The sequence below is a fragment of the Acomys minous genome, assembly GCF_964271855.1.
Source record: "Acomys minous genome assembly, chromosome: 11".
Taxonomy (NCBI): Eukaryota; Metazoa; Chordata; class Mammalia; order Rodentia; family Muridae; genus Acomys; species Acomys minous.
The window spans coordinates 74,271,949-74,283,253 of record NC_140492.1 but is presented as its reverse complement, the minus strand read 5'-3'; the positions used below and the strand labels follow the sequence as shown (position 1 = coordinate 74,283,253).

Genomic DNA, 11,305 nt, shown 5'->3' with positions numbered 1-11,305 from the left:
TCCCACCTGAGCCCTGGCAACCCTAAAAGAACAGATATGCAACAGAGAGAGGTGACGCCTTGGGAAAGCTACTTGGAAGTTGCTGGAATGTGGCACAGAAGCATAAGCTATAGGACAAAAAGGATACTCAGAGCCTGTCCTCTCCACTCCAGTCAGAATCTGGGACCTCAGTACGACCACATCTGAGTTGGGTACCCAGCACAAGGCTGTGCCTTTGCATTCTGCCCATTTGGCCCAGTTCCATCTTGCATAGACTGCGGAAGGCAGCTCAGTCGTTTGGTTGGCTTGGGCTTTGGGGAAAGACTTTCCTACAGGCCTTAAACCCATCTTTAAATTTTATACTGAGGTTTCAACCTCACGGGCATTTTAATGTAGCCCTTTGTTTTCCCCTCAAGTCACCCCTTTCCTGTGAAACTCCAGGATACCCGTAGCTATCTAAGCTATACTCAACTCCTGACCCACTCACCTTTCACCATTAGAGCTGTACAGCCTCGTCATCATTGCTAACCTGTCCACTGACGACAGTTGGGACGAGAGGTGAGACCTGTTTTAAAGCTGAACTGTCTTTAATGCAACTGCATTCCTGGCCATCACCTCTTCTGCTCTGGAAGCTGGGGCGCTCAGAGCTTGGGGTGGCCTGTGTTGGGGAAGCCAAGCAAGATTTCATAGGCCAGCCCTCCTTGTCTTTACTTAGGGCTTATAGGGGCGGGGCCAGTGGTTGCCCCACCCTCATCCCTCAGGCATTGTAGATCCCATTTCTGTCACCTTGAGATTACGATGCACACTGACAGAAGGAAGTCTGTTTTTGATCAAGTGCAACACCCTCCCAGCACTGCAGAAGGTACCATGGGCCCACAGCTATGCCTCATCCTGTCCTATCCCTATGAGAGAAGTCAGTACCCAAGAGGGAGCCAACAGCCCATTGGTCCCCTTCCCGCACTGTGATAAATTGAACAAAATTGAGAGGAAGAGAGATGGATTTGGGCTCAGTTTGCGACATCTCAAGGAGACAGAGGAAGGGCTGGCAGAATAGGCCTTTCTAGGGCGTGCATACTCATGACCTTCCACCATCCTGGCTTTCCTGTCTCCTAATAATGCCGTCATCGTGGATGACGGATCCACTGATGAGGTTCAAGCCCTGATGCCAGTCACCTCCCAACGCCGAAGCTTTCAAGGGCCTTCAGACTCAAGTCATGACAGCTGCATGTAAAAGGAAGTACCCCACGCCTGGGGATTCTGGAGAGAGAGAAGGCCTGCCGGCCTTTGCTGAGGTCGCAGGCAGCACTGAGATTTTTTACCCTTGGTGATATACCCAGTCTCTGAAAAGAGTGACATGTGCTTGGTGCAACAAGGAGATCGTTTGCCTCCACCTGCAGAATGCTCAGGGCAGGCTCTGGAAAAGGATGTAGCGGGACCAGGAAAGAGGATGAGGAGACCGGGGCTGAGCCCTCTGGGACCTCCTGGCCTACCCCCACGGTTTGCATGGGCCATGCTGAGGAAGCATAGATTTGACCTAAGCTGCTTGGTATAGCTAATGTTGGGAATTTGGCAAGAATAAAAGCTTTGGTGTGGTGGACCACAGACAAGACAGCAGCCGCAGGAGAAGAGGGCACTCTCAGCTGGCCAGGAGCCTAACCGGGACAGGTTCCTGGTGCCTACTTTTAATATCTTTTCTGAGCCATCAACCTCAAGTTGAACTGCTGTTACCTCACTTGGTTTTAAGTGGCCTCAACTGTTGCGCCGGTTGAGTGAACCAGCACAGCAGACAGACACACTCCCCACCATGCCCCCCACCCACACCCACACAGCAGACAGACACACTCCCCACCATGCCCCCCACCCACACCCAGACAGCAGACAGACACACTCCCCACCATGCCGCCCACCCACACCCACACAGCAGACAGACACACTCCCCACCATGCCCCCCACCCACACCCACACAGCAGACAGACACACTCCCCACCATGCCGCCCACCCACACCCACACAGCAGACAGACACACTCCCCACCATGCCCCCCACCCACACCCAGACAGCAGACAGACACACTCCCCACCATGCCGCCCACCCACACCCAGACAGCAGACAGACACACTCCCCACCATGCCGCCCACCCACACCCAGACAGCAGACAGACACACTCCCCACCATGCCGCCCCACCCACACCCACGCAGCAGACAGACACACTCCCCACCATGCCGCCCACCCACACCCAGACAGCAGACAGACACACTCCCCACCATGCCCCCCACCCACACCCACACAGCAGACAGACACACTGCCCACCATGCCGCCCCACCCACACCCACGCAGCAGACAGACACACTCCCCACCATGCCCCCCACCCACACCCAGACAGCAGCTTCCCCTCAGAGCAGCCATCCATGGGTTCCGAGGCTCACGGCTTCCCTGAAACCTGCCAGTGAGTGAGGAGCCTGTGAGACCTTAGTTCCCTAAGTCAGGGTGCTTTGGTGGCATGTACTTGTCAGCAAAGTTCTGAGAGGTAAACATAACAGTTGTTTTAAAAACCATAAACCTCCCACACAGATTAATTTTCAGAATTCCTTTGTGATGTCACCTGAAGCCAACCTTGTCTTTAAGGCTGCCTTTGCTACCCAATGTACTAAGAAGTGTGCACAAAGGACCAGAGACCCTGACCACAAGGAGAGGGGGGTGGGGGTGGGCTGTGATTAAGTGGGCAGGACCACAGTGAAACGTGAAGGCGGTCTGTCCACACCATACCCGGTCACAGTACATGTTCATTGTTTAAAAAAAAAATGAATATAATGTTGCACATTAAATGTTTTCTTTAACATAAAGGGTTTTATTTTCTTTTGTCTTTCAAAGAAAACATTCCCATGATCCTCTCATTTAAAAATAAAACAAACACAGGACCCAGAGGAATTCGCCTTTTGTCTGTGATGGGTGGCCAGGCCTGGGCAGTACGGAGCTGCATCCTTGCCCTGTGGCTGATCACCACACAAGTTGTGAGGCAGGGACTGCTTTTTGCCTACTCAAGAAGGCTGAAGAAGTGAAGCAGCTCGCTGGCGAATAGGGCGCCTGTCTTGCCCAAAACAAGAGGGCAGGGGGCAGCAGAGGCTCGCCCGAGGCCCGACTGCGCTTGCGCGGAGCCTGCGGCGCCCAGGACGGGAAGTAGGCGGGGCCGGCCCGAAACAGCTCGTGGGGAGCATTGCGGCAGGCTGGCAGGCTGGCAGGTGAGGCCCTCGGGGTGCTTGGGATGAAGAGCAAGGGTGGAAGACTCGGACTAGGGTGGCGGTCATGTGGGGGCCTGAGGTGCACGAGGGTGAAAGGAGACTGCGGACGAAATGGAGAAATGAGAAAGCACTAGGACCAAGGCGGGTTTCGGGTGCCCGGGCACTTGTGGGTAGCGGTGAGCAGAAGATCGGAGCTAGCAGCCAGCGCCTGAGAAGCTGGAGGCAAAGCATAGGGAGCCTAGGGCACGGGACTGGGAATCCGCTGACCACATGGGGTGTGACCGAACCGAGGTCCATGACGGGGCTGAGAGCTGTGAGGCAAAAACGGTGTACCAAGGGGTGACAGGCTTCCGTTTGGAAGGATTTCTCGTCCTTTTGCCCGCCAGAACCATGTGGGCCGGGCGCACGGCCCTGCCCTCAGCCCTACCAGTGAAGACCCCACCCCCCACCCCCTCTGGGACCACTTTTCAACCTGAATGCCAGCCCAGTGGCGCCCCTCGGGGTATTTAATGCTGGTGTTTTAATGAACACCTGTTTTGGCGCTCGGACTGAAGATGTTTAGCTGGATTGCAGTAGAGCCTGGGCCCCAGCGTTCCAGCTGTGTGGTCGCAGGCCAGCCCCTAGGCTCCCTGTGCAAGGAGGAGGAAAGGCACTGTAGGGATTTCTGCAGAGACTAACATCCAGTGAGGCCCAGCGGAGGACGGTGGTCCACTCCACCCAGGCCTTCTACTTCGAGGCCCCTTGATTCACAGATGTCTTCACAGTATAACCTGGGACAGGCACTGCGAACGGGTCCCACCCGAGGAACAGAGCCCAGCCCATCTCTACCTCATGGTCTCAATGCTCATAACCCTCCCCTTGTCAATTTTTAAACTGGGGTGGAAGTGGCCAAGTCACTGGGCAGCCAGAGTCTCCACCGAGTCCTGTTTTGGTCACATCTCATTGGTGACCTTAGAGTAGCACATTCCTCCTAGCACCTGGTTTCCTCAGCTGCAGTGTGGCCTCATGCCATGCGCAGTTCTGAGAGGTAAACAAAACAAACAATTGCTTTAACACTATAAACCTCCCACAACAGTTTTATTTTCAGAATTCCTCTGTGATGTCACTGGAAGCCAACCTTGTCTTCAAGGCTGCCTTTGCTACCCAGTGTACTAAAGGAATGTTTTCATTTCCTGTTTGATAGCCCCAGGCCTCAGGCTGCGAATCTCTCTGGCTCAGTGACCAGTTTTACTGAGCACAAGGGGCAGGAGACCCTGACCACATGGAAGCTTAGGAGCCATTGAAAAAGTAGCAAGCCTTTAAAAAGAAAAGTGACTGCATAACCTGTGGCTGTGCCTGATGCCACTGAATGGCCCCTTAAAGATGGTTTGGATGAACATGGCTGGGGTAGAATGCGTGTTCAGCATGCACAGGGGCATGGCTGGGGTAGAATGCGTGTTCAGCATGCACAGGGGCATGGCTGGGGTAGAATGCACCAAGAGAAAAAAAAATAGTCTTAAAGCGTTTTCTGATAGTGTTGTTTTGCTTTGCTTTGCTTTGCTTTGTTTTGTTTTGTTGAGACAGGGTCTCATTAGACCAGGCTGGCATCCAACTCATAATGTAGCTTAGATTGCCCTTGAACTTGTGATTTTTGTCCTGCCTGTCTCCCAAGAACTGGAATTCCATTCTGTAGGTGAACCCAGGGCCTTGTGCTTTCAAGGCAACTATCTACCAACTGAGCCGCTGTCCCAAACAGCAGTCTGCCACCCTATGGGTTTTGTTTGTTTGGGGTTGGGGGGGGTTGTTTTGTTTTGTTTTTGAGACAAGGATTTACTCAGTAGCTGAGGCTGGCACCAAACTTGGTGTCAAGTCTCCTGCCTCAGTTTCCCAGGTGCTGGGATTATAGGCATGAACCGCCATGCCAGGCTAAAGTGATCATTTTTTACTGTATATTTTACTACAATGTTTATAATAAGCATAAACAAAATCTTCTCCATGTATGTAGTAAAAAATTAGTTGTGATCTAGAAGGATTTATACCAAACCATTCCTAGCAGTTAGTTACAAACAGAGTCCTGGGGATATAGCTTGCCCAGCATGCGTGGTGACTCCCAGTTCCACATAAACCAGATGTGGTGCACACCTGTGAGCCCCAACTCTGGAGAGGTTGAGGCAGGAAGATCCCAAGCTCAGGGTCTGGAGAGCAGCTGCCAGCTCATAAGTACAGAGAGGCAACGGTCCCAGAACCTGGAGGAACCAGCCAGGGCGTTGCAGCCCCTGGAGTCGAGCGCTCAGCATCCTTCTGCTCCCCCACCCCGCCTCCAGGGTCTTGTTTGTGGCTTGCACACCCTGCTGCACATGTCTCTCTCATCCTGAGGCTTTTGCCACAGTGAGGACACTATTGAAATCAAGCACGCACACACCTCCCGGGCCCAGCAGTCTGTTCTGCCCAGCCCCGCTTCTCCCCAGATGCCTGCATCCAGCTGCTGCCTGCCAGCCAGCCACCATTCTGCCCTCCAGTAATCCGAGTGGTGCCATGCCCTTCACCAGTATTTCCTGTTACTGCCAGAGCCTTTCTCTCCTGGTCTTGGGCTTCCAGAGCAGGGTTGTTGGAGAGGCATGCGTCAGACCAAGGAGTTTGTCGAAAAGAGAGAAAACAGGAAAAGGCTAGTACTGTTTTTCTTTGTCCCAGCTAGACCCCAGAAAAGGAAAACTGTAGACCTGGTCCTTCACTGCGACCCAAGCCACACAGTGCAGAAGTGAGTCTTGAGTGGCCGCAGCAGACAGAATTTCTCTGGTTGCACTGCCTTTCTAGTGCACGTGGATGGTCAATCCAGGCCCTGGGAGGAAAGGCAGCAGATGCAGGCAGGGCTTTGCACGGGAGCGTGAGCAGGGTGTGGTACTCTGTGCCTTGCCACCCAGGCCCCACTCAGCATGCACAGTGCAGATAGCCGAGGGGCCCGTAGTGGGTCCTGAGCCTGGAGCAGAGGGAGAAGGGCAGTGAGAGCAGGTGTCCAGCCGGTTACACGAAGGCCTGGCTCTGTAGTGTTGCAGTGCAGAGATGAGCCCAGCCTGCAAGGAAAGCAGGTGGGCTGTGGGGAAGGGCTCCCGATAAAGGAAACAGCCCATCTGCCCTCTGAAACACCTAGCAGACGTAGTGCCAGGTGGGTGGTGCTGTGGGCAGGGATTTGCCAGTTGGGGTTTTCCCTTTGGTCCTAATGATAACTTTGTTAGCCCGTAACACTGGCGGTACCTCTGGGCCCTGGAGAATTTCATGGAACAAACAAAACCCAAGTGCTTGTCATTTGCTTGGGAACAGCTTTGCAGTGTCCACACTTCCGTTCCTGCATACCAAGAGGCTGGAGGGGGGAGGGTGGCGAGCACAGTGTGACACTTGGCCTGGTCCTCTCAGGAGTTAATGCCATCTCTTTGTCTCCGTGCTCTGCATCTCTAATAGCTACCTCTGTTGAGCATCTCTCCAGCCGAAGTGCGGGACCCGCTTTGTTCTTCTTTTCTATCTCCCTTTGGGTTAGATGGCGTCTGGCACATTCCCATCCTAACCTTTCTTTCTTCCTTTGCTTTATTTACTCTCTGTCCTTTTACTTGCTTGATCTTTGTAACCCAGGCTACATTATATTAACTGTTAAGTAAACGGGAATGTTGTAGACGGTGAATTTTAACTCTAGCAACGTAACCTTCAGTAAAAAGTACTATATCTGCCAGGTGGTGGTGGCGCACACCTTTAATCCCAGCACTCAGGGAGGCAGAGGCAGGTGGATCTCTGTGAGTTCGAGGACAGCCTGGTCTACATAGTGAGTTCCAAGACAGCCAGGGCTACACAGAAAAACCCTGTATCAAAAAACCAAATTAAAAAAAAAAATTCTCTCTCTCTATTTTTGCAAGGCTACTTTCAATGCTTTGGGGTATGCCCCCAGAGGAATAAAAAACACTCCCAGAGTGGCTGGTGGGGAGGGGGACCAGGACAGAGGGAATGTGCTGGACCCTGTGCACACTGCAGGAAGAAAGGCAAGCACGGCGGGGCTGACTCTATATGCCAGCAAAGCACAGGGGGGGCTGGACACTAGGGTCCTCTCCCCGCCCCGTTTTCTGCTTCCGCTGTATGAATCCCTACGTCCCTCTGTTTGCAAATGGCAGCAGAACGCCTGTCGTCTCTCATTTCCTTAAACTGAGAGTTTCTCCCTTCTCATACTGCTGGGTGGATGAACCCAAGCTGCCTACTGTAGGCCGTGGTTGCGGGATCCTGCCTCTGTTACATCCCCTTGTTCTGCCCAGAGTTGGAAGCTGTTTCGGATTTTTTGTTTGTTTTTTGTTGTTGTTTTGTCTGTTTGTTTGTTGTTTTGTCTGTTGGCTGTTGCTTTGAAGTTTGTGGCAGCCCTCCTGGCTCTGCCTTCTGAGCGCTGGGATTATAGGCATGTGCCAGCACCAGCCTATGGCTTCGTTGTGTGTGTGTCTTTTTAAAACAAATTAGCTCTTGATTTCAGCCTTTGAGAGAAGAAAGAGCTGCTGTGTTTTGTTTGTTTATCATCATTTGTGTCAGTTACTTTTCTTGTTGCCAAAAAAAAATAAATTCTTCATGAGGTGGGGAGCACGCCTTTAATCCCAGCATCCAGGAGGCAGAGACAGAGGCAGGTGGATCTCTATGAGTTCGAGGCCAGCCTGGTCTACAGAGCGAGTTCCAGGACAGCCAGGGCTCCACAGAGAAGCCCTGTCTTGAAAAAACAAAACAAACAAAAGCTTGACCAAAGCAATTTAAAAGAAGAGTTTATTTAGGTTTTAAGTTTCAAGGAATACAGTCCATGGTGACCACGTAATTGTGAGAGGCAGCAAGTCACACTGTTCACCGTCAGGAAGCCAGAGATGGGTGCTCGGCTCAGCTGGCACACTTCCTATATAGTATAAAGTCCCAGGCATCCACAGTTGACTTTTCCATTTCACTTGTCTAACCCAGAGAATCCCTCACAGACATGGCTTGTCCCTTCAGCGATCCGAGGTCCTGTCAAATTGACGGCATTAACTGTCACACCACACCATCTCTTTTGTACCTAAATACCACTTTGGTTAACATGATATTGGAACCCTTCCCACATCTATTTCTCTCTTTGTGTTTTGTTTACTTTTGTGTTGAGACCGAGTCTCATATAGCCCAGGTTGGCCTATGACTCTGCATGTAGCCCAGGGTAGTCCTGAAGTTCTGATCCCCATCAGGTGTGCACTACCACGCCCAGTTTCTGTTGTGCTGGGGGTTGAACCTGGGGCCTGGTGCATGCCAGGCCAGCAGTCCGAGATGTGTTTCCATTCCTTCTTTGTGTCTTACTTTTTCTGCCGTTGGAAGCCTTGTTATAAAGTTAGTGGTCATAAGTGGCAGCCTCCGCTGCAGCTGAGCTCCCTCCCGGTGCTCCTCAGGCTTTCCTCATCTGTCTGTTCCACACCTTAGCCCCCACTTTTGGCAGAGTTTGGAGGTGCCGCCTGTGGTTGTTCTAGAAGTCTCACCTATCTTTCCCTCTGGACTACAAAGCAATTGGACTCTGAAAGGCCCCCCAGAGAGAGATGCACTCTGAAGCTGCTCTCGGGGTTCTCCTGCCTAGAACTTGGGGTGCTCAGAATCTTACATCCAACTTACCACCTTAGAGGGCGCCATTTGTTTCCCGTGGTGGTAAACACACTGGGCTCTTTCCTAATGAAGGTCCCTAAGCCAGGGTGATTGGGCAGCTGCACTAGGCCCGATGTACCCCTGCCGAGAGGCAGTGGCTACAGAGAGGGGCCTGTGTGAGCAGGTGCTGACAGGGGGTTATCTGCCCAGGTGTGGTGAGAAATGGGGGCCCCAAAGGGAACAGGGTTAGGGAGGGACCAAAATATATCACAAGTCATAAAAGGAAGGCAGAGGGGCCCGGTGTGTGGCTCTAGGAGTACTGGGCTTGCCTTGCGCACGTGAAACCTTGGGCTCAATTTCCAGCAGCACAAAGGGCAAAACCAAGACATATGCAAGAGCCATTCCAGTCTTATTAGAGGCTGGATGATTGATTGTAAAGGAAGACAGATGTCTGTTTGGGTCATCAGGTATCTAAAGGGGTGACAGACAGACCAGCCTACAAGGCTTGGACAGTAAGTATAGAAAAGGCTGGTTGACCATGCCATAGGCGGCTGAGTCAGATGAGAGCTAAAATCCCACCCCAGGGACGACACCAAGGTACAGCTATGGGCTTGAAAGAGTCTTGGCCATCTTGTGAACCTCAGATGTGAAAGGACCAGTGTGGGTAGGGACAGGCTGAGGCAGGCACCCCATTAGCTGTGTTCCCCGAACGGTGAGGCCCAGGGCTTGGTGAGGTACCTGCCTAGCATTGGTTGCTGAGCGTCTGTACACCATGTTGTACAGACACTGTCACCCTGTGATATCGCTGATGCTGACTTCTCTCCCCAGAGTGAAGACTTGACCGTAGACCATCTCACCTCAGCCTAGCTGCAAGCCCCCCGGGATGCACTGGGCATGGCCTCTGCAGCCCCACAGAACAGCAGCCAGATGACCTATGGCACTGAGATCCCAGACTTCCTGGACACACTCCTCCGAGACTTCCCAGCCCCACTGAGCCTGGAGAGCCCTCTGCCATGGAAGGTCCCAGGGACAGTACTGAGCCAGGAAGAGGTGGAGGCTGAGCTGGCTGAGCTGGCAATGGGCTTCCTGGGCAGCAGGTAGGCCTGGGCTACCTCAAAAGGGAGGAGCTTGATGGAAAGGGACAGGGTGCAGCGTTGTGTCAGGTGGTTACCCTGCCAGAGTCTCATGGGAGTGATAAGGCCATCCCATACCTGGACCTTTCAGCCAGAAAGTTCTGAGAGTGATGGGCCTTGCCAGTCAGTGCCTCTCCTCTTAAGTACAGACCCAAAAACACTAGAATGTGTCGCTTCTTTGTCTCTCAGTTCTGCAGCTAGAAGGCTCCGTCCCCATCAGGCTTAGCCATCTCAGAATGTTTGGGCAAGGGGTAATTGGGGATTGCTTTCGTTTCCTTTCCTTATTAAGTCACAGACTTCCCCCATCTCATTTAAAGGAAATACTTTATGGTTTCTCTTTACTGTCTGAAAACAGTATCACCACTGTCGTGCTTTGTGGCTACTACTAAGCGAAATAAGGGGCTTTTGGGCACTGTGGTACTCAGACAGCTGCTAAATGACTTAACGGACAGGTATGGGCTGGGCAGACGTGATCCCTGTTCCCAGTAAGACAAGCACAAAGCTAAGTTTCTATCACAATACTCAGAATAGTGAACAACTTCACAGTTATTTATTTCTTATTTCTGCAGTTGTTGCTTTATTTATTTTTTCTTTTACTTATTTCATTTTATGTGTGTGAGTGCGTGGTTTTGCCTGTGTATTTGCCTGCCTACAGATGGTTGTGAGCCACCCTGTAGGTGCTGGGTACAGAACCCAGGTTCTTTAGCAGAACAGCAAGTGCTCTTTTAACTACTGAGCTATCTCTCTAGCCCATACGTTTTTCCATTTAATGTTTCTAACCTACTGTTAAAAAGTAAATAAAGTAACAGAAAGGGCAACTTTGAGATGACAGTCTGGGCAGAAGAAACAGGAGCTTGTCCTTTGACAAGTCTTAGGGGCCAGAAACCCAAAATCGAGATGTGAACAAGGCCTCGCTTTCTCAAAGGTCACAGAGGAGACTTTGTTCTAAGCCTCTCTCTCTGATGGTGAATTTTAGTGTTCCCTGGTGTAGAGACTTGCCTCTCTGGGGTTGCCTCTGTTATTACATGGCATCCTCCTTGTCTGTGTAACCCCACCATGTGTGTGTGTGTGTGTCTTTTGTGCACATATGTTTACTTTCAAATGTTCATTGCTATGAGTCAGGTCTGGTTTGAGGCCTACACTATGGTTACGGGATCCTCACTGGGATTGCTGTTGGATATCACGTTATTGCCGTGTGTCAAGGAGATTCTTAATCTTTGAATCTGCAGGTCCGGCCCCTTCCTGTGTTCCAGCTAGTCATACATGGGGTAGATGTTGGGGTGAGGTCCACTCAGAGCCCTGGATCAGGGCCCACTCCCTTGACCTCAGGGTAGGGCCCGCTCTCCTGCTCCTGTGTCCTCGGTA

At 51.9% G+C, this 11,305-nt stretch overlaps 1 protein-coding gene across 2 annotated transcripts in view; it reads left to right on the top strand.

The window, feature by feature from the left end:
- Window positions 1-3,067: 3,067 nt before the first annotated feature.
- Window positions 3,068-11,305, top strand: part of PPM1F (protein phosphatase, Mg2+/Mn2+ dependent 1F) — a 31,265-nt gene continuing 23,027 nt past the window's right edge. The window contains exons 1-2 of one of the 2 annotated variants that reach the window (XM_084802547.1): window positions 3,068-3,218; window positions 9,636-9,904. In XM_084802547.1, the coding sequence (XP_084658673.1) occupies window positions 9,702-9,904 (203 nt within the window). In that variant the 5' untranslated portion in view covers window positions 3,068-3,218; window positions 9,636-9,701. The remainder of the gene's footprint in view (window positions 3,219-9,635; window positions 9,905-11,305) is intronic. The other variant, XM_084802548.1, reaches the window with a different exon arrangement.